The 27,220-nt window shown below is 40.3% G+C and overlaps 1 protein-coding gene across 4 annotated transcripts in view; it reads right to left on the bottom strand.

The window, feature by feature from the left end:
- The window catches only part of CERS6 (ceramide synthase 6), a 395,115-nt gene that overhangs the window by 98,254 nt on the left and 269,641 nt on the right, over positions 1 to 27,220 (bottom strand). For all 4 annotated transcript variants that reach the window (XM_088829883.1, XM_088829891.1, XM_055398899.2 and 1 more), the window contains exons 5-6: positions 7,819 to 7,869; positions 5,175 to 5,267 (exon numbers count right to left, since the gene is read on the bottom strand). In XM_088829883.1, coding sequence (XP_088686009.1) covers positions 5,175 to 5,267; positions 7,819 to 7,869 — 144 coding nt within the window. The remainder of the gene's footprint in view (positions 1 to 5,174; positions 5,268 to 7,818; positions 7,870 to 27,220) is intronic.

Genomic DNA, 27,220 nt, shown 5'->3' with positions numbered 1-27,220 from the left:
CATATCAATGTATGGCAAAACCAACCAATATAATATTGTAAAATAATTTGCCTCCAATAAAAAATAATTACCTAAAAAAAAAAAAATAAATAAATAAAAAATAAATAAATAAATCCTAAAGCTAATTGAAACAGGAAAGACCTGGAGCATGGCAGGCCCCCACAAGGCAGCTAAAGTACTCAAAGCAATGGATACTAGTAATTTTCCAAAAATGTTACCAAAGAGCAAACACCAGCTTCTCAATAAGTTTCTCACTAAACTTCAACATCATCACCTCTCTCTGTCAGGGATCTTTCATGAGATGTAGTTTTTCTCTCAGGTTAAAGACAAAAAGAGCAATAAGTTGATTTCACCAGCTGGGTCCTGGAACTCAGCCATGGGTGATTTTTTGCAAAGCACTCTAAACACGAGCAAGGTTCACTGGCCAAGGGCCCAGGCCATCAAGTCAAACAGCAGCCTAGTTAACAGGGACACAAGGCTCGGACACCAGCAAGCTGTTCTGAGCTCCAACATAGTCATATTTATTAACTTCCATTAGAAAATTTAGATGCACAGGAGAAATACTTATTGTGAACAGGTGGTGGAAAACAGAATCTTAATAAGAATTAAGCCTTGGGAAATAAAAGGTGATTCAAACAATATTGAATACCAAGAATATACCTGTTGTTTTTTTAATAGGTACCTTAATGATTTTTTTTTTTTTTTTACAAAAGAAGAAAGGCAAAAAGGAAGGGAAGGAGAGCAGAATGGGCAGAAGAAGAAGGAAGGAAAAAATCCTCAAAAAGATGCACATACCTTGGTAGCATATAACAGAATACTTAAATTATGAGTCCATTATACCAAATGATTACCTCTTGACTAATACCTTTTCTCTTGGAATATTTATAGCATATATGTCATCACTGACCAAATAAGTACCAACCCTGGAGATGACCAAGAGAGGCAAGGTGTTCTGTCACCATAGAGATGAAAGTTCTCCAATCATTTTTAAACTCCAGATCCTGCTTGGCAACAGAGCAATAAAAAAAAAAAAAAAAAGATGGCAATACTAGGACATTTCTAGAGGGGGAGAGTTTGTGAAAATAAAAGCCATTTTTAGAAAGACTTGTGAACCAATTAAGTCACAAAGAGTTATTTCTGAACCTCACATTTTAAGGTATTGATTCTAACAGCTGGGGGCATGCATTTAGATCAAACATTTATAAATTCTGGTCCCTATTTGAAAATGGTTGTTCAAGTTCATTGTTATTTGATAGGGCAAGTAAAGAAATATTTTTATAACCTTTCTATTTAACCATTATATGTATAGACTTCAGAAATTGATTATCATGGGTGTCAATGGGTGTCTTCAAACATCTCTATTCTATAATTAGGAGGAGGGTTGTTTTTATAGGGTGAGGGCTTAGTTAACAGTTGCAATATAGAAGGTGGGGATGTATTTGGCAACAGAATATACCAGAAGTCCTTGCTGATGGCTGGAATGGCAGGTTTTTCGGGTGGGAGGGAAGGTGGGAACCCCCAAGGATCTGCAGCGGCTGCAGGCATGGTTCAAAGGAAAAAAGCAAGGATTAATGAGCCAATGCGGGAGACCCGGGTTCGATCCCTGGGTCGGGAAGATCCCCTGGAGAAGGAAACGGTAACCCACTCCAGTATTCTTGCCTGGAGAATCCCATGGACGGAGAAGCCTGGTAGGCTACAGTCCACGGGGTCGCATAGAGTCGGACACGACTGAGCGACGGAACAGAACGGAATGAGCAACTCACTAATGAGAGAGAGCCACAGCGCAGAAGACCTTCCTTATTAAAATCTGTGCAGAGTAACAAGCACATATGGTAGTAGCCAAATTCCCATTTTGTACAAGAAGCAAGAATAAGCCAGCTGCACCAGGAACGTTCAAAGGTACTCTGACCAAGGGGAGAAGGAAGAGGAGCCAGACGGCCACAGCAAGCTATAGCGCTGACCAGCAAATGTATATATTATTAATTTAGCAACATTGACAACATGTACAGGCCTGAATAAATTCCATTTTCATGGACCTCACTGTAAAATGCCCCTTTTTGTAGGCTTTCTCTGCACTGATGCAAGATAAGTGAAAAGCATACAAAATGATACACTTTAGCCCCTGAAATGAATCCACTTAAAATTACTATTAAGAAAATGGTAATTTGTCATAAAATAATGAAGCCTCTGTGAGTCCTCTTGGCTCAGTGAAAAGACACGGTACATGCCTGCTGAGGAAGGTCAAGCAAGAGGAAGCGGGTTGGTGACTTTTGATGCAGCAACGTCTCCCGATGACTAGGCTCCTGGGGGCTAAGTAACAGTCAGTTTTGCTTCCATTCATCTCTGACTCAAGATGGCATTCCTAATTATCATGAAGCAAAAGAGGAACAAACAAAATGGCAAAGAATGGCAGACAGCCTATTGTCTCTAATGTCAGGAGCACGGAGGGGCAGGTCAACACAAGATGTGGGGACACATCCAACGGCGCATCTATGAGGAACCACGGGACTTTGCTTGGTAAACTTGGGCTCTAATTTATTCCCACGTTGTCCAGCCTTGAAAATTCACTGTGTATCAATTTTCTCAATTAGAAGAAGGGAAGAATAGTCAAAACTCCTTCTTTGTTATACAAGTGCTTTCTGTGACGACCTGGAAAAATTTCTCCTCAAAAGAAAATACAATCTGCATTCTTCAGCCTTAAGCAGGACATTTCGACACATGCTGCAACATGGATGAACCTGAGGCCATTATGCTACGTCAAATATGTCAGTCACAAAAGGACACATGTGGTGTGATTCCACTTAAATGAGGTAAGGAGTCATCAAATTCACAGAGACGGAAAGTAGAATGGTAGTTTTCAGTGATGAGGTTTGGAGGCGGAAGGAATGGGGATCTGCTGACTAATGGGTACGGAATGTCAGCTCCACAACATGAAAGGGGTTCTGGAAACGGGCTGCACAACAGTGTGAATGTGCATAACACTACTGAACTATACACTTAAAACTAAGACGGGAAATTTTATGTTTTGATTTTTCCCAAAATGAATGATTTCAAAAATAAATAAATAAAATGCACAGCGGGCCTGGCACAGTGGAGAGCATCACTCTACAAGTCCTGACTACAGGAATGAAGAAGACCCCTTGTGCAAGAGAGACAAGATCTAGCTGACTTAGCGTCACTGAAAGAGCTTTAAACATTTTCAGAAACGGACCCAAAGCATGTGGTGCAATGAGTAAGGGAACCACCAATGATGGGTGTCAGTGAGTTATCTGCGATGCCTAAGACTTGGCCCGTACAGGAACCATCCACCTCTGAGAATCAGATGACACATACCGCATTAAGGCAGTGTTGTCAGGAAAGACAGCCTTTTGCCAGTCAAGTAAGCCACTGCCATAGGAGAGTGGAAGGAGTAGACCTGGGGGAGGTGATGCAGGTACTAGGTAAATGCTTTTCAGCTGCCACTTGGATATTTTGCAATTTGGCAGATTACCGATCTAGCCAAGAAATGGTTTGCTACGGTACTGGGATCTATCACAATGCACAGTACTATTTGCAAAGAAGCTTAGAAGATATCTATTAGCAGTCAGAAGACGTTGTGATGAATCCATTTACTCATTCACACTAAACTCACTGAGCCCCACCACAGGCAGATGCATTGACAGTCACGAGAGGTATAAAGATGAACATATCCTGTGCTCTTTGCCTGCCAAGTCTGGTGAAGGGAGATAGATTCCAGCCGCAGGCAAGGTCTTGTAAAAAACAAAGATGTCATGGAAAAAATGTGTTTGAACAATGGAGAGACGATGTTTGTAACTAAGACACATGTGTGTGTCAGGAGGAGGAGAGACTGGAGTGGTGGGTTGGAATCAGGGTGACAAACCTGAATATCTCCCCAGGTAGCCTGGCTTTGTTTTGAAGATTTGAGAAATGTAACTCTTAGATGGCAGGTAGACAAGAATAACTACTTAGAAAGGAGGGCCATTTAAGAGGCCGCTGTAATAGACTAAGCCAAAATAGAGAGGACTCAAACTAAATGTGTTAGTGACACTAAGGAAGTAGGCACGAGGAGTGGCAAAGAGGAGAGCAAAGGGGCTGCTAGCTGACATGACTGCTGGGGACAAAGATTACTGGAGGAAGAACAAGACTAGGGGAAGACAATGTCTTCAGTTGGGAACACTTTGTATGTATGGCTCAGACTTCTCATTCATAATAGGAAAATAAACAATAAATAATCAGACGGGATCTTAGCATTGTGGTGAGGATTAAATGATAAAATAACAAGAAGAACATCATCCTTTCATTTATGACTAGTTTTGTGTAAGTGTTGGACCCAGAGAAGATTTGGGACAGGAGACAGTTGGGAGTTACTGGTATAGACATAATTGTTAATAGTGCCAAAGAGTGTAAGCTGGATCACCCAGGGAGATGACATCCTGTAATCTAGGACCAGACCCTGCTGCATGCAAATATGCAGAGCATGGAGGGTGGGGGCTGGAGTGGAGGCCAGCAGAGACGGCTTTGAAGAAGTGATCCAAATATGAGTATCTGGAAAAAATAGCTTCATGGAAAAAAAAAAAAAAGAAAAGTCAACAGTGAACAGCCAAAAGCACCAATTCTGCCCAGGAGCTGATAAGATGAGAACTAGAATGAGAGGGTTTAACACAAAGGGGTCAAAAGTACCATTAGCAAAAGCTACTCCAGTGGAGGGGAGGGTGAAAGCCAGTTACAGTTCACTTCGGAATGTTTTATTTTCCTGACATATTTTGACATTACATAACTCTTTAATTGGGGAAATCTTCATTCTTTAGGGCTGGAACACTGAGCTTACACTCTCTCCCAGGAGCCACAGATACAATTTTTCTTCTTCATTTCATTTGGACAACAGAGGGACTTGGGACTCAGACTGAGAGGAAATTAATGCCATTAAGAATCATTGTTATATTTTATCACTGAGAAAAGAACACCAGGTTTGGTGTTGGGGGAGAATGAAGAGACAATGGGATTAAAATATAGAACAGTACAAACAAAAGTAGAGAATCTTCTATAATAATGCCAAAAGTCATACTAATTCAGTACTGATGGGAGAACAGAAGTGGGTGCTTCTGAGATTCTACACCCATCTGCCAAGGGTCACGAAAAATGCCTATCTGCCTTTACAACATACCCACTCTTACCTTTCTTTTGATGTCAGTGAACTGGGAAAACATTAAAGACCAATAAAACGACAGCTCCAGGATATAATAGTAGTGAAGGTCAGGTGTGAGTGGCTGAGGATCAAAGAGAAAAAGGCACGATTAATAATTAACAGGAAACCAAATCTGTTTCAAATGTCTCAAACTCAGTACTGGAAAGTGACATGGTCTTCAGTTCAGTTCAGTTCAGTCGCTCAGTCGTGTCCGACTCTCCACGACCCCATGAATCACAGCACGCCAGGCCTCCCTGTCATCACCAACTCCCGGAGTACACTCAAACTCATGTCCACAGAGTCGGTGATGCCATCCAGCCATCTCATTCTCCGTCGTCCCCTTCTCCTCCCGCCCCCAACCTTTCCCAGCATCAGAGTCTTTTCCAGTGAGTCAACTCGTCGCATGAGGTGGCCAAAGTATTGGAGTTTCAGCTTTAGCATCAGTCCCTCCACAAATTCCAACCCCATTCTCTGTGGATAAGAGAGCTTTGAAGGATTCCTCTAATCCACAGCTTGATGGAATTAGTTTTGTTTCATCTCCAACCAGAAAAGTGACAACTGGTATGAACATTTGGCACTGGTACCCAATTTGCGATTCATTTCAACAATCGTATTTTGGTTTTCTGACATGCGTCTCTACAAGATTCCTTTAGGCAACTTGCAAAAATTTCTAACACATACACAGAAAGAATAAATCTGGACGACTCCCATGAGATTCTTTGAGATTCCTGTACTCAATTCCGTAAGTACAGGGACCAGGGGAGGTGAAAGAAGCTGGAGTACTATATGAGTCACGGAGGCACAGTTTCAGATTCTGTCTTAATTGGAGCTTTTTTGTTTTTAGAAAATGTTCTGTACATTGTAAAGATTTTTAAAGAGATAATTCAAAAATATTTATTACAAGATCAGGGGGACAAGGAAGCTGCTAAGAGAGACCAGGTTGGGCACCCACCAGGGAATCTGAGATCAAGCCCCAGTTCCACAGTTTAAGTAGTTATAAAACTTGGGCCTTGGTTTACTTATTGGAAAGTGGAGGTAACATCTGCTTTACCTGCCTCAGAGGTCCAGGAGAGGCTCAGAGAGGCAGTGGAAGTCAATGCTATTTATTTTGCACATATTTTGTCTTTCCAAAAAGACAAAACAGAGTTTAAAAAAAAACATTTTTGATGAGTTGTTTTTAATTGTTTCACTGAGTTATAATGAAATACCTTGATTTCCCCAATGAATGAAAGACCTTTGAAACTCACTACATGAACACATCCACACCACTGCATACAAACAATAGTATACATGGTAAATACAATTGAAACTGAAATGCTCTGTAAACCAATAACAGCCTAATGACTAAGTGGTATGAGAAGCACTCACTTAACTACCAACTCTAAGCATGGACACCAAGAAAAACAATTGTTCCCCTCATTTATCTTTGTCAACAAAACACACGAGGAACAGGATCCTTTCCATGCAGTATGCCATTACAGGATACAGAACTGTAAACGACAATATTCTGAGTATAATATTTAAGCTCATAAAACAGCAGCTGGGACTGAGAATTACAATTGTGTGCAGCAAGTGATTGCTTTTGATGTTACTTTAGTCTTGATCAGATGGCCTTGGAATGTTCAGCTCTCTCTGACCATGTCATGTTGTTGATTTTCAGTCTTTCCTAATTTGAATGAACCATGTGAAAGAGATGGAAATGCAAACTGGAATCCCCAGTTCAATGTGTTCCTAGCCTTGAACTTGGTCTAAGGAATAGCCAACACCAGTCCCTATCCCCTGTTGCAACATAGTGTATAATAAAGAAGAAGCTGGGCAAGCCTGCTGTCCATTAACTTTGCTAGACCAAATGCCTCTAAAAAGGCAATCTATAGAATCCCAAACTCAAAAATCCACATTGCTTACTACAATGTCAGTCTCTTTATTTTACCAACAAAATACATGGTTGTATTTGTTTCTCTTAAATAATATCTCTCAGTTGAACTAGAAATTCTAGAACTGTTTCAGCAAGAAATAGTTGATATTCAAATAGTAACTGAGCTAGAGACCACAACACATGGTAATATTACTAATTTCAAGATCCGAGGCAAGGGTATATCTGTGGGCAGGGATCTGAAATGCTGTCTGGGATATGATTATAATATCATTTTCAACAATGCTATTTTTGTCTATGTGTAACGGAACAAGCCCATTTTTCCATGCTCAGGGAAACAGTGTTTGATTTGCCTCTATAGAGGCTGGTCCTAAGCCACAAAGTGAACCAAATTCAGCATGCCTATCCCAGCTCCTTACTCGAGCTTTGCCCACTAGCTGTCGAGACAGGCCAGGGCTATTATCAGCCCAAAAGCAGATGGGCTGTTAGAAGGAGGACTTATCCACCTACTGAAGTGATCATATCTTACTCTTCAGCAAACGCACCTTCCACACTTCATCTGCTCAAGCAAGTGAACACTGATTCTGAACTAACAGAAAGTACCTTCCTCACTAGGCTACATCTACCATCAAGCAGCAGGGGCAGGGCGGGGGCAAAAAACAAGGTGGCTGCCCAACCTGCTGGGACCTGCCAGAAATCATGGTGCTGACTTAGGAAGAGCTCTCCATGTATAAAAATCCAGACAGTACTGTGTCCTTACCTGATAGGGGTAGTTGTACCAGCAATGCTTTGTATTCCACAGCCAGGGGGTCTGAAAAACATGACAGAGAAACCATTTTACATGTTTTGGAAGAGAAGCAGGATAAGAGAAGTTTATGACAGATTCTGGCCTTCCAATATTTCGGGATTTCAATAATCCACCTGTGTGAGAACTGAAGGACTTAGTACAATCGGGAATGGGAGAGCAAAGAAATGAAGAGTCCGTCATGCACTCTCTCTGGGGAATCTTCTAAACTCAACCAGCAGTATTTCAGGCTACTTCTAGGATAGAGTCCTGGATGGCACTTTTTAATATTGTGCTGGTTCAGTACATTCCTGCTAGGTAACCAGCTGCAACAGCACAATTCTTCGTATCTCACCAAGATCCATTGCAAATCCTCCATCTCCCTATTATCAATAAACAATGCTGACAGTTGATGTACATTTCTTTGAAACTCCTTCAATTCATTGTTTACCAAGCAACATTATTAATCAATTGTTTCATGCCTTGACTGGGGTCAGTAGCAGGCAGATACACTTATTTCAGTCAGACTAGCCCATGGATGGAGGAGCCTGGTAGGCTGCAGTCCGTAGGGTCGCTAAGGGTCGGAAACGACTGAGCGACTTCACTTTCACTTTTCACTTTCACACATTGGAGAAGGAAATGGCAACCCACTCCAGTGTTCTTGCCTGGAGAATCCCAGGGACGGGGGAGCCTGGTGGGCTTCCGTCTATGGGGTCACACAGAGTCGGACACGACTGAAGTGACTTAGCAGCAGCAGCAGCAGCAGCTCTGACTAATTCCAGGCCCGAGTAGATTAACCCTCAGAGTACACTCCACTCCTGACTGTGGTCAAGGTCTTTTGAAGAAAAAACAGTCTTTCTTAATTTAACAGAATCAGTTGCCTTACCACATTGTAAAATTAAACAGAACATCTAAGTATACATACAGATTCCAAACATTTTTAATAAGCAGGTAGGGTTAGGGTTGGTATGGATTTGAACAGACAGCTCAACCATCCCCTAACACCAGCACAAACTTTCTCATATTTCTGTACTAACTTTACAATTCTTTTGCATCCCTGATATATAACTGGTGGTATATATCTATATACATCTGATACACACCAGTATGTTTCTTACTATTCAGTTCAGCTCAGTTCAGTTCAGTCGCACAGTCGTGTCCGACTCTTTGCGACCCCATGAATCACAGCACACCAGGCCTCTCTGTCCATCACCAACTCCCAGAGTTCACCCAAACTCATATCCATTGAGTCGGTGATGCCATCCAGCCATCCCATTCTCTGTCGTTCCCTTCTCCTCCTGCCCACAATCCCTCCCAGCATCAGAGTCTTTTCCAATGAGTCAATTCTTCGCATGAGGTGGCCAAAGTATTGGAGTTTCAGCTTCAGCATCAGTCCTTCCAATGAACACCCAGGACTGATCTCCTTTAGAATGGACTGGTTGGATCTCCTTGCAGTCCAAGGGACTCTCAAGAGTCTTCTCCAGCACCACAGTTCAAAAGCATCAATTCTTCGGCGATCAGCTTTCTTCACAATCCAACTCTCATATCCATACATGACCATTGGAAAAACCATAGCCTTGATTAGACAGACCTTTGTTGGCAAAGTAATGTCTCTGCTTTTTAATATGCTGTCTAGGTTAGTCATAATTTCCTTCCAAGGAGTAAGTGTCTTTTAATTCCATGGCTGCAATCAGCATCTGCAGTGATTTTGGAGCCCCCAAAAATAAAGTCTGACACTGTATCCACTGATTCCCCATCTATTTGCCATGAAGTGATGGGACTGGATGCCATGATCCTAGTTTTCTGAATGTTGAGCTTCAAGCCAACCTTTTCACTCTCCTCTTTCACTTTCATCAAGAGGCTTTTGAGTTCCTCTTCACTTTCTGCCATAAGGGTGGTGTCACCTGCATAAATGAGGTTATTGATATTTCTCCCGGCAATCTTGATTCCAGTTTGTGCTTCTCCCAGCCCAGCGTTCTTCATGATGTACTCTGCATATAAGTTAAATAAGCAGGGTGACAATATACAACCGTGACATACTCCTTTTCCTCCATGTCCAGTTCTAACTGTTGCTTCCTGACCTGCATACAGGTTTCTCAAGAGGCAGGTCAGGTGGTCTGGTACTCCCATCTCTTTCAGAATTTTCCACAGTTTATTGTGATCCACAGAGTCAAAGGCTTTGGCATAGTCAATGAAGCAGAAATAGATGTTTTCCTGGAACTCTCTTGCTTTTTCCATGATCCATCAGATGTTGGCAATTGGATCTCTGGTGCCTCTGCCTTTTCTAAAACCAGCTTGAACATCTGGAAGTTCACAGTTCACATATTGCTGAAGCCTGGCTTGAAGAATTTGGGGCATGACTTTACTAGCGTGTGAGATGAGTGCAATTGTGCAGTAGTTTGAGCATTCTTTGGCATTGCCTTTCTTTGGGATTGGAATGAAGACTGACCTTTTCCAGTCCTGTGGCCACTGCTGAGTTTTCCAAATTTTCTGGCATATTGAGTGCAGCACTATCACAGCATCATCTTTCAGGATTTGAAATAGCTCAACTGCAATTCCATCACCTCCACTAGCTTTGTTTGTAGTGATGCTTTCTAAGGCCCACTTGACTTCACATTCCAGGATGTCTGGCTCTAGGTCAGTGATCACACCATCGTGATTATCTTGGTTTTGAAGATCTTTTTTGTACAGTTCTTCTGTGTATTCTTGCCACCTCTTCTTAATATCTTCTGCTTCTGTTAGGTCCACACCATTTCTGTCCTTTATCGAGCCCAAATTTGCATGAAATGTTCACTTGGTATCTCTAATTTTCTTGAAGAGATCTCTTGTCTTTCCTATTCTGTTGTTTTCCTCTATTTCTTTGCATTGATCGCTGAAGAAGGCTTTCTTATCTCTCCTTGCTATTCTTTGGAACTCTGCATTCAGATGCTTATATCTTTCCTTTTCTCCTTTGCTTTTCACTTCTCTTCTTTTCACAGCTATTTGTAGGGCCTCCTCAGACAGCCATTTTGCTTTTTTGCATTTCTTTTCCATGGGGATGGTCTTGATCCCTGTCTCCTGTACAATGTCACAAACCTCCGTCCAGAGTTCATCAGGCACTCTATCTATCAGATCTAGTCCCTTAAATCTATTTCTCACTTCCACTGTATAATCATAAGGGATTTGATTTAGGTCATATCTGAATGGTCTAGTGGTTTTCCCTACTTTCTTCAATTTAAGTCTGAATTTGGCAATAAGGCATTCATGATCTGAGCCACAGTCAGCTCCTGGTCTTGTTTTTGCTAACTGTATAGAGCTTCTCCATCTTTGGCTGCAAAGAATATAATCAATCTGATTTCGGTATTGACCATCTGGTGATGTCCATGTGTAAAGTCTTCTCTTGTGCTGCTGAAAGAGGGTGTTTGCTATGACCAGTGCGTTCTCTTGGCAAAACTCTATTAGCCTTTGCCCTGCTTCATTTCGTGCTCCAAGGCCAAATTTGCCTGTTACTCCAGGTGTTTCTTGACTTCCTACTTTTGCATTCCAGACCCTTTTAATGAAAAGGACATCTTTTTTAGGTGTTAGTTCTAAAAGGTCTTATAGGTCTTCATAGAACCGTTCAACTTCGGCTTCTTCAGCGTTACTGGTTGGGGCATAGGCTTGGATTACTGTAATATTAAATGGTTTGCCTTGGAAACCAACAGAGATCATTCTGTCGTTTTTGAGATTGCATCCAAGTACTGCATTTCGGACTCTTTTGTTGACCATGATGGCTACTCCATTTCTTCTAAGGGATTCCTGCCCACAGTAGTAGATATAACGGTCATCTGAGTTAAATTCACCCATTCCAGTCCATTTTAGTTCACTGATTCCTAGAATGTCGATGTTCACTCTTGCCATTTCCTGTTTGACCACTTCCAATTTGTCTTGATTCATGGACCTAACATTCCAGGTTCCTATGCAATATTGCACTTTACAGCATCGGACCTTGCTTCTATTACCAGTCACATCAACAGCTGGGTATTGGTTTCACTTTGGCTCCATCCCTTCATTCTTTCTGGAGTTATTTCTCCACTGATCTCCAGTAGCATACTGGGCACCTTCCGACCTGGGGAATTCCTCATTCAGTATCCTATCATTTTGCCTTTTCATGCTGTTCATGGGGTTCTCAAGGCAAGTATACTGAAGTGGTTTGCCATTCCCTTCTCCAGTGGACCACATACTGTCAGACCTCTCCACCATGACCTGCCCATCTTGGGGGGCCCCAAACGGCATGGCTTAGTTTCATTGAGTTAGACAAGGCTGTGGCCCATTTTTTTTTTTCACTTTTTTTCTTACTATTAGGAAACATAATCTATCATTAATCCAATCTGTGTGTGGGTTTATATATCTCAAAATGATAAGACTGTCATTGAAAGAGTAATGTCAGATATATTTGTACTGACCTAAACCTGGAAGGACTGATGCTAAAGCTGAAACTCCAGTACTTTGGCCACCTCATACGATGAGTTGACTCACTGGAAAAGACTCTGATGCTGGGAAGGATTCGGGGCGGGAGGAGAAGGGGACGACAGAGGATGAGATGGCTGGATGGCATCACCGACTCGATGGAAATGAGTTTGAGTGAACTCCAGGAGTTGGTGATGGACAGGGAGGCCTGGCATGCTGTGATTCACGGGGTCGCAAAGAGTCGGACACGACTGAGTGACTGAACTGAACTGACTGAACCTTCCTGTTTGGTCCTATATCCTATAATAGTGAAAGTTGCTCCCATCTGCACTAGGATAACTTAGTTGTCTCTCTGAAAGCCATAGAGGTATCATTCCACCTTGCAATGATGACATGAGGATGAGGAGGTTATTAGAGAGTATTTGCAGAGTCTTCCCTATGACCATACACTTTTTTGGAGGGTACATTGTTTTCTGAGAATTTTCCTCCATGATCTATTATTTATTTAATCAGTTAAAAAGTTGTTTCTCTTTCAAAGTGAAAGTGTTAGTCATTCAGTCGTGTCTGACTCTTTGTGATCCCATGGACTGTAGCCTGCCAGGCTCCTCTGTCCATGGAATTTTCCAGGCAAGATTACTGGGGTGGGTTGCCCTTTCACACTCACATGTATGGACTCATTTAAAGCTTACCGTAAGTAGCAGTAGTATTTCCCTCATTTTATAGACAGGTAAATTCAGACCCTGAGCCCACAGTTAACTGCCTCAGTTAAACAGCCAGGCAGGACCAGAGCTGCGTATCAAGCTCAGACTGCCTGGTCTTAAAGCCAAACATAGCCTCTGTGACTCTGTCTTTAAGTCTGATAAAAACTGAACCAGGCCTTAGTTCAGGGAGCTAGGCAGAGGTAAAAAGCCATGCCATGCCCTCAACCTAATGATGTTCAGGGATCTTTACAGCCTCGTTTCATTTAGGCACTACTGATTCTCCTTCCTTTTTTCCTGCTTTCGCCATTTGCTACCTGTGCGATGCTGTACATATCATGCAGTCTCTCTGCACCAAACATCCTGGATGCCCAAGTTGCCTTTCTGACTATCTTCTCCATTTCTCATGTCCATGACATTGAGGTTTATGACTGACCAACCTCATGGGGTGATTATAAAGATCAAATGAGTGAACAAGAAAAAAAATGATGCAGAGGCTTCAGAAGTTTGATTGTCTTCTATAAACAACACAAGTCCATTGAGGAAGACATAGAAAATATTGAAAATAATAATAAGAAAAATAATTGAACTCTTGTCACTATTAACATTTTCATATACAACCCATTTTGAACCTCTTTTCTATATAATATAGATATTGATACAGACATGGATAGATTTGTCTTTAAACACATACATACACACATTATTTTTAAATTTGGGCACAACACAGCAAAATCTATTTTAAAGTAGAGTACAAATATGATTTATTACCTTTCTCTCTGATAAAACTGTTTACTATCTCTACAATTGACTGAAAGTCCCTGAGGGAAAACTATGTCATATTCTCACGTTTATCTCTCCAGCATGAGACACTCAAGGTGACAGTTCAGCATTCATTACTGAATGCTGATGAAAAGGAATACAGAATTAAATCCAAGACCTATAAAAAGCCTTGTAGTATTTTTCTGAATGTATCAGTCCCCAGTGCACAGGGCAAGTGTGTGCTTGCTTCTAAAGACAAGCGAAAATCTCTTCCACTACAGTCATCCTTCCCACTACAGACAAAGGAACAAAGGTATGATTCCTAGTGACCCAGGAACATCCATCATTTAGAGCTTCCCTTTCTTTGTGAGCTTCCTAGCTCCTTGAGTTTCTTCTAACCCCCAGGCTTTTTTCTGGGTGCATCAGAAGTGCATCACCTAGAGCTGCTTGTATCAAGTGTGAAAGTGGACCAATCTGCAGAAACAGTGGGTAACTCTTTGTCTCTCACTGGGTTCTGCCTACTTAAAGCAGGAGTAAAGAACACTGAGAATCTGATGGGGCTACCAGGGCCATGGGATTCCCAGGTGGCAGAGTGGTAAAGAACCTGCCTGCCAATGCAGCAGATGCAGGTTCAATCCCTGGGATAGGAAGGTTCACTGGAGAAGGAAATGGCAACCCACTCCAGTATGGAGTCCCATGGACATTAGGAGCCTGGTGGGTTATAGTCCATGGGGTCACAAAAAGAGTCAGATACAACTTAAGAGACTAAACAGCCACAAACAACAACCACTACCAGGACCACAGCTCAGCTTGCAAGTTTGCCAGTCCAACATTTAAATAAGTACTTACACATACTTATTTCACAATGCATGTTCATGTGTACTTCCTACTTTGATGATACTAGATATTAATATATTCCATATGCTACATTTTTCTAGGGACTCATGTTATGGTCCCTCAAACTCTTTGAGACAGAATAAATACTGTCTTTCCCAAAAAACTGATGAGAAGACAAGTCCATGAAAAGGTGATTCTCCTAATTTCTAATAGGTCAACACAAGTGTATGAATCTGGATTGCTGCTTATAATTTAATGCATTAGGTATAACATCTTTAGTTTCAACTGATATCATAAATCTATTGTTTTTTAAAATCAGTTTTTTTCAGATATCTTTTTAAGAGCAATTTCCTTGTTCATTTGATATCAAAATCTGTATCAGTTCAGTTCAGTTCAGTTCAGTCACTCAGTCGTGTCCGACTCTTTACGACCCCATGAATCACAGCACTCCAGGCCTCCCTGTCCATCACCAACTCCCGGAGTTCACTCAAACTCATATCCATTGAGTCAGTGATGCCATCCAGCCATCTCATTCTCTGTCGTCCCTGTCTCCTCCCACCCCCAATCCCTCCCAGCATCAGACTCTTTTCCAGTGAGTCAAATCTGTATAAGCATTAACATAATTAAGAACATTAAAAGCTGTAATATTTAGATGTCAAGAAAGAATAACGGTGATGAAAAAACACACTGAAAGCCCTCATTTTATAAGGATGAGCCTAGCATCTTCCTGCATAATTAGAGAAAAGCTCTGAACCTAGGACAGTGCAAGGTGATTCAAGCACATTTTCTGGAAACAGAAATGCTTTTTTACATGGCATTACAATAATAGGGAACAATATCAATGCTGGAAAATCCAAAACTCAGTGATTCTCAAACCTTGGCCTTCCAATAAGACTCATTTTATTTCCCCTCAAAGATATATTCTTAAATAATGATATGAAGCACTTCACAGATTTTAAAGTATTTTATACATATTACCTCATTTAATTTTCATAACAACATTGTAAGTGCTCAACTAACATTGCAGCCAGGAAATTAAAAGACGCTTACTCCTTGGAAGGAAAGTTATGACCAACCTAGATAGCATATTAAAAAGCAGAGACATTACTTTGCCAACCAAGGTCCGTCTAGTCAAGGCTATGGTTTTTCCTGTGGTCATGTAGGGATGTGAGAGTTGGACTGTGAGGAAAGCTGATCGCCGAAGAATTGATGCTTTTGAACTGTGGTGCTGGAGAAGACTCTTGAGAGTCCCTTGGACTGCAAGGAGATCCAACCAGTCCATTCTGAAGGAGATCAATCCTGGGTGTTCATTGGAAGGACTGATGCTGAAGCTGAAACTCCAATACTTTGGCCACCTTATGTGACGAGTTGACTCACTGGAAAAGAGTCTGATGCTAGAAGGGATTGGGGGTGGGAGGATACGGGGACGACAGAGAATGAGATGGCTAGATGGCATCACCGACTCGATGGACATGAGTTTGAGTGAACTCTGGGAGTTGGTGATGGACAGGGAGGCCTGGCGTGCTGTGATTCATGGGGTCGCAAAGAGTCGGACACGACTGAGCGACTGAACTGAACTGAACTGAACATAGCATGCAGGTGCCAGAAAGGATAAAGAACATGTTGGCATGGAGGCTCCTCAAACTATTAAAATGCAGGTTCTGATTCAGTAGGTCTGACTTGGGGCTGATATTCTACATTTTTGACAAGTTTCAAGATGATGCTCAGACCTTGGACCACACTTTGAGTAGTTAGGTGCTACAGAAACGTAAGGGGGATGATCCAACTTGGTATTACCAGGTGTAAGACACTTTGCTAGGCACTTTGTTATAATATTTCACAATTCAGTGTTAGCTGAGTAAATGAATGAATTTAAAGATTTAAAGATTTTAAAGAATTTTAGAATTTTAAATTTAAAGAATTTAAAGATTTATCATCTTTACAGTAGCCATATGGAACAGAAGTTGTTAGTAAAACAGTAGTTAGCTGGAGACAGTGCTTCTCAACCAACCTCCATGCTTGCTAGAACCAAACACCGAGGATATATATGGTGGAAGAGATGTGAGCACGGTTGACATGGGCCATTGTGGGATGCCACCCCTAGTGATGAATGTGAATGAGTTGTTCTCATCCTTTCTCCATTTCCATCAGAGGAAGATAGTAAGGGCTGGAGCTGTCATCTTTGACCCTGAGATAGAAGTTTCTGTTGATGCTGGTGTCAGAGGCCTCCTACTAGCCCTGGTCTTCTTACCTTGGACTACATGTATGAGACAGATAAATTCCTATCATTTTTCTTATACATATATACACATGGCTTGTATTCTCACTAATAGAGTCATCTAATAGTTGCAGGACCCACCATGGATTCAAAAATCCAAGGAATCCAAAATCCCGCATTTTGTTATGGTAGTCGGGGTGACCTACACAGCATCGTAAGACAACTCTTCATATATGGTACTTAATAGCTATTAAAGTGTGTGTGTGTGTGTGTGTGTGTGTGTGTGTGCTTAGTCACTCAGTCATGTCCAACTCTTTGCAACCCCACAGACTGTAGACCACCAGGCTCCTCTGTCCATGGGGATTCTCTAGGCAAGAATACTGGAGTGGGTTGCCATGCCCTTCTCTAGGGTATCTTCCCAACCCAGGGATCAAACCCAGGTCTCTGGCACTGCAGGCAGATTCTTTACTGTTTGAGCCACCAGGGAAGCTATTAAAGTACACATCAACTAATTTCAATTTAAGAAGACTTACAAAACATCTGAACAAGACTGAGACCATAAAAGAGTATATAATAAATGACTTTTAACATTCTCGATTTAAAACACAATGTAAAATGACATTTTCATTATGTTATGTACATTTGCTCCCAGACACAATACTTGAGATACAAGTTGGCCACACGCACATCCAACAATAGCACAGTGTCCCAGGGAAGGCTTCTGTAGCTCTTCTTACCCTGGGCAAACCCAACCCCAGCACCAGGATGGAGGTCAGACGTGCTGCTGGAGGTCAAAAGCAGTCCTCATTCGCCTTTTGACTAAACGCATAAGATTCAAATGCTATGTATTTTGTGATTTTTTTTTAAGTGTCAGCAAGTGTGATTTTTAAAAAAATCAGGTTTCTTTTTTATCAGTTGTTCTGTAGAGGGTTCATAGTGAATAGGAGTAACAAAAATAGATGAGGTTTGATCATTTCACTTCACTGTCTGGAATAAAATAGGTTTGGTCTTATTTTTTTAAAAGTTCCATTTGATATACTTCTTAAAAACAATAGTTAAAAAATAAGTGTTCTATTAATTTCTGAGAGTTTGATATTGAAATTCTAACTAAAAATCTTAACTTATCTACTTAAACAATTTTAATATGTAGTGGAACTATATGGAACTTTGTTCTATATTCTCCAAAGTCTCCTGTAAATGTGTTATCATACTTTCATAATTCAAAAAATAAAAAAGATAAAAAATAAAAAGGGCTCAGCAGATATAAACAAGGTCCTACTGTATAGGACACAGAACTGTATTCAATATTCTGTCATAAATCATAATGGAAAGGAAAGTATATATGAAATATATTCCTTTCCAATATGAAAAGGAATGTATATGTGTATATATATATATATAAAACTTTGAATATATATGAATCACTTTGCTACAGCAGAAATTAACACAGTGTTGTAAATCAACAATACTTTAATAAAATAATTTTAAAAATAAATAAATGTACCTTTCAGTTATGATGATGATGGATCAATCATCAGATATCAAGAAGGCCATGCCCAAGCTAATGAAATGTACAACACTAAGGCTGAACCTTAATGTAAACTACAGACTTCAAGTGATTATGATACGTCAATACAGGCTCATCAGTTATAACAAATGTACCACTCTGAGGAGGATTTAATAGTGGGATAGAATATGCATATGTGAGGCCAGGGGTACATGGGAAATCTCATACTTCAATTTTTCTATGAACATAAAACTGCTCAAAAAAATTAAATCTTAAAAAAAAATCAAGGTTAACTCCGATCACTGACACTTATCATGCCTTGTAAACTAATGGAATAACTGAGCTTGAAGGAAAAGATCAGAAAAGAAGGATGCTCAGTTAAACTGGCAAGTGTTAAACAAACAAATGGAAATATAAATACACATACATACTTTTTTTTTCAAGAATCAGTTGGTATCTATAGCTGAACAAATAGCAGTCTCTTTGAATTAATAAATATTTTGATATAACAAAAGAACATGAATCATAGAAAGTATTAAAACATTTCATTGCCTCATCAAAAGTGAGAAAGCTGTGTGGGTCTTTACCTGAAGTCAGCATCTGAGAAGCAAACTTTCATCTTTCACAGTTTCCATCCAAACTCCTAGGTGGCCTTCATAAAGCTCAGGTGTGGCAATTAACAGTGAAGGCATACAGTCTAAGAGACAAACTGGCTCCTGAATAGTTTAAGTATGAAATACTTAGAGCCTTGGATTATGTTTTTAAATGCCAGGAAGCGAGATCCCTGAACTACTCTGAAATGTCTTTCACTTAAACTGAGTTATAGTTAAACCTTACACCTTTGGCTTATATTGTAGATGTATTGTAAGAACACGAGAAAAATGCTTCCTTGTCTGCAATGTGTTTATACTGGAAAGGTTAACACTAGGTAACCACTGAAAATGAATGTATAAGTTCCAATGATATTTTTCCTTTTAAATTTAGTCCAATGGGGAGAATTCTTCTCTTTGCAAATGTTTAGCATGTTTCCTGTTACCAAATCATTATGTTTTCACCATGGTTTTGGGAAATTAGGATTTAATTCTGAAGCTCAGTCACAGCAATTGTTACTGTCTCAACATTTTTGCTTATTTTTCCTTTTGTGGGTACTTTTTGATGGTAATATCTATATTAACAGCTTAATTACATAAACATTGTGAATTCTCTTCAGAAATGAACAGCATAATTTCAATGCATATAAATAAAATCCATGCAAAATGATAATCTACTGTTTTCATTTAATACATATTGTGAAGTAACTCAGAATTGAAAGAAATATTTTATGCTTTGTAAATTTAAAAACTGATCAATAAACTGTATTTGGGATGAAAAGAATGAAGCCAGAAGTCTCTGAGCAGCCTGAAGATGCAGTTGACCGGTAATGAGTAGTCTAGAACAGTCTCCAGCATGCAAGAGTTACCCTTTTTCCTCCTTTGCTGGGTCAGGAGATATGTGACTATAAATCTACAAAGCAGAGTGGTGACCCCTCCCTAGAGGCCCTTGGCATCTGCATTAGCTTTGAAAGCTCTATGATGTGCAAATGTAATTTAGACTTGACCTTATGGTCATTATATAAAGACAGCAGCTTTTCATATTGATCAAACTTTTAAAATGATGCTAGTCTTCTGGACCTAGTGAAGTATGTGCCTTTAGCACACTCAGCAATCAATTTAGAAAGTAATATGCAGATCTGTCAAGCATACAAAAATAGAAGGAATTCCTTGGAGATTGGTATTGAGGTTACAGGGTCTCCTCGAGGGCTTCATCACAGAGCCAAAGAGAGAGAAATCTTAGTGGTTTTTCCATGTCATTTAAAACCTTCCAGCAGTGGTTCTCAACTTTTTCTGCCTTTGTTCAGCTGTGGGACCCCACGTATACCTCATAGTAACTGAGGCTGTGATTCTCAAGAGTCTGGAGAACAGGAGGCTTAAAAAGACACCTGTCCACATTAATTCAGACGTGTATTCTCCTCTGGGCCGGTGAGAATCACTGCCAAGCAGAGTGGACAGATTAATTCCATGTTTAGAATAGAAATTAGGGATAAAGGAAACAGATGAAGAAAAGGGAAGATGAAATAAAAAGAGGTGGAAAGACCGAGAGGGAAAGGACAATCCTGAGAATGTCAACATGGGGGTGGGGGTGGTAGGGGAGAGATGTGTGGAGAGGGCGGCCAGTGCAGAATTTGGGAAGGAAGCCAGTCAGAATGGCCACTGGGAACAAAGAACAAAAGCGCATTGCTCAACACCCAGTTCTACAAGGGTTACGTTGACCCACGGCAGTCACCTAATGGCAGTGCAACCCTGAGGGGAATTCAGGATGAAAAACAGGATGAAGTACTTTGTGCTCTGGGTGAACAAGCCCCATAGATAGTTATATGGATTTCTCAGGAAGAATTTCAGTGACCCTGATTCTTGAATCTTCCCATATATAGACAAACACTGAAATCATTAGCTTGACATATCCGTTCTTTATGACTGGCAGTGACTTTTTAAGAAAATGTATTCTTGACAGTATGTATTTCCTGGCCAAAAAAAAAATTAATATATAAACTGCCTCTTCCCACCTGTTTGGAGCTATTCCTCAGAGCTGTCTCCTGGGGTATTGTCCTCAGTATAGTTCTTTTATTTAAGGTCTTAAGATCTTGAATAAAACTTAACTTTGCCACTCTTATGTTGTATGTTTTTTTTAAGTCAACACTATTAAGAAGCACAGAATTTTCTTTCTTTCCTTTATGATTATTCTGTTTATCTTGCTAACTTCTTAAACTGGCTATATACTTGTAGACTCATTGCTTTTCCTTTTTATGTAAAGTCTACTACATTTAAGGCCTCAGTGGACAATGTTTTCCATATCCCATAGGTTTTAAGACTTTGTATTTTTGTTCTCTTTCTGTAATGATGTTGTTGTTAAATGCCACGTAAATTAAATTAAAAACAAAAAAAAGAAGCACAGAATTAGTCAAAAGACCATATAAGGAAACAATTTATAACATGGAACAGAAGATTAAGATTTCTAATGTGTAAAAAACCCATAAAAATTGATTAAAACATTTAAATATTCCATCAGAAAAATGGGGAGAAGATACAAACAGGCAACATACTAAACAAACAAACAAAATGTGACCAAAAACATATGTAAAAATTACAGGTTAAAATGAGTCAGAATTTTCTACATGAGTCAGAAAATATCTAAAGAGGATAATACCCAGGGGTTAGCATAATACCCAGGGGTTAGCAGTGTATAGGGAAAACAGTACTCTGCAAACTAGAATAACTTTTCTAAAAAGTAATTTTGTCTTCAAAATCTGTACATCTTTTAAAGCAGCATTTATTGTTAAAAAAAAATCAGACTCAGAATAAAGGCTCTGAGTATGTGGATTTCCACTACCATTCCTTTGCTGCCGCCGCTGCCGCTAAGTCACTTCAGTCATGTCCGACTCTGTGTGACCCCATAGACGGAAGCCCACCAGGCTCCCCATGTCCCTGGGATTCCTTTGCTAGTAATGAAAAATTGAAATAAATGTAATTGTTCAATAAAATTGAACACTGGCATGTTCCTATGTGGGATTCGGTGGGTGCAGACTCTGAGATGAGAACATGGGTGCTGGTTGGTTATTTGGGAGGTGACCCCAGAAAACTAGAAAAATGGGGAATACCCAGTATGGTTTTCAGGAATGAGCTGGTTACTGTTGTAAGTAACTACACCTCAACTCCCCTGAGGACCTCTGCAGAATTACAGAGCACACATCTTAAAACTGTCCCAACAAAGGACAGGGAGGCTGAGGCATATATCTACCAACTCTCATACCCCATTGGTTGAGGTTCCAGTATTAATGCCTCCTTGTGTCTAGGTTGTACCTTCTTGTGTCTGGTAAACTTTGCAGCTTAGGAGAAAGCAGAGCAGAGATAGGGCACAGCTCCTATCTGATGTGGGACACCGTCAAAAGTGCATGGCACTATCTATCACAGCTGTGCTAATATTAGATGGACTATGGGGATATAACCAGCACATTCACATTTTAAGTTAAAATCAAATTGCAAGTAGAATATACAGTGTATCTTGTGTTTAAAGTAGATATATACAGATATATATTTAGACACACACACACAAACACATGAAATATGCCTGGCAGGATATTTACCAAAAGTTAATTAGTGTTTGACCAGTGCGTTCTCTTGGTGATAGCAAACACCCTCTTCCAACAACACAAGAGAAGACTCCACACATAGATATCACCAGATGGTCAACACCGAAATCAGGTTGATTATATTCTTTGCAGCCAAAGATGGAGAAGCTCTATACAGTTAGAAAAAACAAGATCGGGAGGTTTGTGGCTCAGATCATGAACTCCTTATTGCCAAATTCAGACTTAAATTGAAGAAAGTAGGGAAAATCACTAGACCATTCAGATATGACCTAAATCAAATCCCTTATGATTATACAGTGGAGTGAGAAATAGATTTAAGGGACTAGATCTGATAGATAGAGTGCCTGATGAACTCTGGACGGAGGTTCGTGACATTTTACGTAAGACAGGGACCAAGACCATTGCCATGGAAAAGAAATGCAAAAAAGCAAAATGGCTATCTGGGGAAGCCTTACAGATAGCTGTGAAAAGAAGAGAAGTGAAAAGCAAAGGAGAAAAGGAAAGATATAAGCATCTGAATGCAGAGTTCCAAAGAATAGCGAAGAGAGATAAGAAAGCCTTCCTCAGCGATCAATGCAAAGAAATAGAGGAAAAGAATAGAATGGGAAAGACTAGAGATCTCTTCAAGAAAATTAGAGAAACCAAGGGAACATTTCATGCAAAGATGGGCTCGATAAAGGACAGAAATGGTAGGGACCCAACAGAAGCAGAAGATATTAAGAAGAGGTGGCAAGAATACACAAAGAACTGTACAAAAAAGATCTTCACGATGAAGATAATCATGATGGCGTGATCACTCACCTAGAGCCAGACATCCTGGAATGTGAAGTCAAGTGGGCCTTAGAAAGCATCACTACGAACAAAGCTAGCGGAGGTGATGGAATTCCAGTTGGGTTATTTCAAATCCTGAAAGATGATGCTGTGAAAGTACTGCACTCAATACACCAGCAAATCTGGAAAACTCAGCAGTGGCCACAGGACTAGAAAAGGTCAGTTTTCATTCCAATCCCAAAGAAAGGCAATGCCAAAGAATGCTCAAACTACCGCACAATTGCACTCATCTCATATGCTAGTAAAGTCATGCTCAAAATTCTCCAAGCCAGGCTTCAGCAATATGTGAACTGTGAACTTCCAGATGTTCAAGCTGGTTTTAGAAAAGGCAGAGGAACCAGAGATCCAATTGCCAACATCCGCTGGATCATGCAAAAAGCAAGAAAGTTCCAGAAAAACATCTATTTCTGCTTCATTGACTATGCCAAAGCCTTTGACTGTATGGATCACAATAAACTGTGGAAAATTCTGAAAGAGATGGGAATACCAGACCACGTGACCTGCCTCTTGAGAAACCTGTATGCAGGTCAGGAAGCAACAGTTAGAACTGGATATGGAACAACAGATTGGTTCCAAATAGGAAAAGGAGTACGTCAAGGCTGTATATTGTCACCCTGCTTATTTAACTTCTATGCAGAGTACATCATGAGGAACACTGGGCTGGAAGAAGCACAAGCTGGAATCAAGATTGCCAGGAGAAATATCAATAACCTCAGATATGCAGATGACACCACCCTTATGGCAAAAAGTGAAGAGGAACTCAAAAGCCTCTTGATGAAAGTGAAAGAGGAGAGTGAAAAGGTTGGCTTGAAGCTCAACATTCAGAAAACAAAGATCATGGCATCTGGTCCCATCACTTCATGGGAAATAGATGGGGAAACAGTGGAAACAGTGTCAGACTTTATTTTTTTGGGCTCCAAAATCACTGCGGATGCTGATTGCAGCCATGAAATTAAAAGACGCTTACTCCTTGGAAGGAAAGTTATGACCAACCTAGATAGCATATTAAAAAGCAGAGACATTACTTTGCCAACCAAGGTCCATCTAGTCAAGGCTATGGTTTTTCCAATGGTCATGTATGGGTGTGAGAGTTGGACTGTTGGACTGTGAAGAAAGCTGATCGCCGAAGAATTGATGCTTTTGAACTGTGGTGCTGAAGAAGACTCTCGAGAGTCCCTTGTACTGCAAGGAGATCCAACCAGTCCATTCTAAAGGAGATCAGTCCTAAAGCTGAAACTCCAATACTTTGGCCACCTCATGCGAAGAGTTGACTCATTGGAAAAGACTCTGATGCTGGGAAGGATTGGGGGCAGGAGGAGAAGGGGACGACAGAGGATGAGATGGCTGAATGGCATCACTGACTCGATGGACATGAGTTTTTGTGAACTTCGGGAGTTGGTGATGGACAGGGAGGCTTGGCGTGCTATGATTCATGGGGTCGCAAAGAGTCGGACATGACTGAGGGATTGAAGTGACTGACTAATTAGTATTTATCTTCAAGTAATGAGTATCTCAAATGATTTTCACTTTTTAAGAAATGTTTCTATTTCAATATTAAACTATGCAAGTAATTGTAGCTATAATTTTCTACAATGAACAGGGTATATGGAATAATAAAAAGAAGCTAAGTCTATGTACCTTTAATAGGCCTGATTTAAAAAACACATTTGCTATATATTTAAAAATAACATTAATGATATTAACTATTACAATCCTCAAATTATTCAATAATTCCAATTAATTTAAAAGTAAGAAATGTAGCCTAAAAAAAAGGAAAAATAAATAAATAATAAAACTGAAAATAAAATAAAACTAAATATTAGTATATGAAACAACTGCCTTCACAGCATTTACGTGTTGACTTTGATATTTCAAGTATAAATCAGTCATCAATAATTTAAATTCCCCATTAAGAGAAATTGTAAAGGGGAAAATAATAAGATGAGCAAATAATGCAGAATAAGGTTTGCATTCATTACAGTGATGATCAATCATTTTGCCACCCACCCCACTCACTCTCATTTCAAAGAGCCTCATCAACCTCTTTCTTGTGTGCTTAGCTGCTCAGTCATGTCTGGCTCTTTGAGACCCCATGGACTGTAGCCTACCAAGCTCCTCTGTCCGTGGAATTCTCCAGGCAAGAATACTGGAGTGGGTTGCCATTTCCTCCTCTAGGGGATCTTCCCAACCCAGGGATCAAAATCGCATCTCCCGCGTCTCCTGTACTGTAGGCAGATTCTCTACCTAGTGAACCAATGGGGAAGGTGGGCACTTTCTTATTGTTTCTAAACCAGTTTACCTACATTCTAATATCTTTCTGCTAATATGATTGCACCCTCCTTGTTTACTTGCTCTATCAAGTATTCAGTGGCCTCCATGTATCAGACACTCTGCTACACATGAAGATACTAGACACAAGTTCTCCATTTTATAGGAACTTACCATATGCTGGGTAATCAAATCAAAACGATAAGTTATAGATGAAGTAAACACAGGATGCAGAGGGGCAGATACACCCAGCCCAGTCTGGAAGGGAGAGGCAGCAGGGGACAGCTCCCCTAGGTGGGACCATAGTAGTTGAGGACAGAAGGACAAGCAGAAGCTGGTGGATGGAGAAGAGGAACTCAGATGCAAGAACTTTTTTTTTTAATCTTTCAGGAGTCATGATGAGTTCCAACATCATTTTCATAATCCCTTTCCTTGCATTATTCTCCAGAAGACTAACGAACATTAAATGCCTTCTCATGTCCAACTCAGAAGGTGAAATGTCTCTGGCTGGCTGTCCATGTTTCTGCTAGGTTGGCTGTCCACTGTGACCAAGTAAGACTAACTCCACTCTGCCCAATACATGTCCCTGGCTCTCCTCGGGCCAGGCACCTTGCAGTGTGTGCCTCATTAATTCCCACCTCCATGCCTTAACCACTCCTGCACCTTGTATCTGGCTTGTCATCTCTACCCCACTGCCTCCTGGTCAGTATCCTAGGCACTATTTGGTTGGCCTCCTGGGGTCACAGAACCTCCTAGAGGCTACTAGCCCCACCAGGAACAGAGAGCTAGTGATACAAGTGTACCTGTCCTGTACAGAAAGGTCTTCTTACTCCTACTTTAGCATTTATTCAGGACAGAGAGAAACAATAATACGAAGGTGGAGAAAGCATGAAAAAAAAAAGAACTTAAAAGAATGAAATGTGAGTGAAAACTTGGTTATTTTTCTTCACAATGGCTCTTATTCTGAACTGAATATTTGTAGACATTTTCTTAAAAGTGGTGAGCCTGTCACTTCAAGAGACTCAAATGAAAGTATTTGTTGCCAATGATAAAATTCAAGAAAATATTAGCAATATGCCTAACAGATTCCCATTTGTTAAAAACTTTTTGAGGAGAAAAGTGAAACAATCACAAATATTCTATTTTTTCTTGCTTTTGATATTTATAATAATGTGCCAACATTTGTAAGATCTATATAACTCAGTGAACCAATAGTTTCCAAATGATGTTAAAAAATCACACCTGGATGAGAGGGAAAGAGAAATCAATGGATGTTAATGTAACCAAGCATTAAAATTTCACTGACATTAAAGAAATTACTTTTTCTTGAGTGTTGGCATCATATTGAAGAAGGATATCTAAAATTTTCTAGAAAACACTACTAAGATGTTTCCACCTTTTCCAATTTTATAACTTTATGAGACTAGATGTTCTTTATATAAATCAACCAAATACACACATTCACACACTGAATGTTGTTGTTCAGTCACTAAGTCGTGTCCAACTCTTTGCAACCCCAGGGACTGCAGCATGCCAGGCTTCCCTGTCCATCGTCTCCCGGAGCTTGCTCAAACTCATGTCCATTGAGTCAGTGATGCCATCCAACCATCTCATCCTCCATTGCCCCCTTCTCCTCCTGCCCT

The sequence above is a fragment of the Moschus berezovskii genome, chromosome 2 (assembly GCF_049115385.1).
Source record: "Moschus berezovskii isolate FMDL1 chromosome 2, NW_MosBer_1.0, whole genome shotgun sequence".
In the NCBI taxonomy this organism is placed as follows: domain Eukaryota; kingdom Metazoa; phylum Chordata; class Mammalia; order Artiodactyla; family Moschidae; genus Moschus; species Moschus berezovskii.
This window is presented reverse-complemented; position numbering and strand designations above follow the sequence as displayed.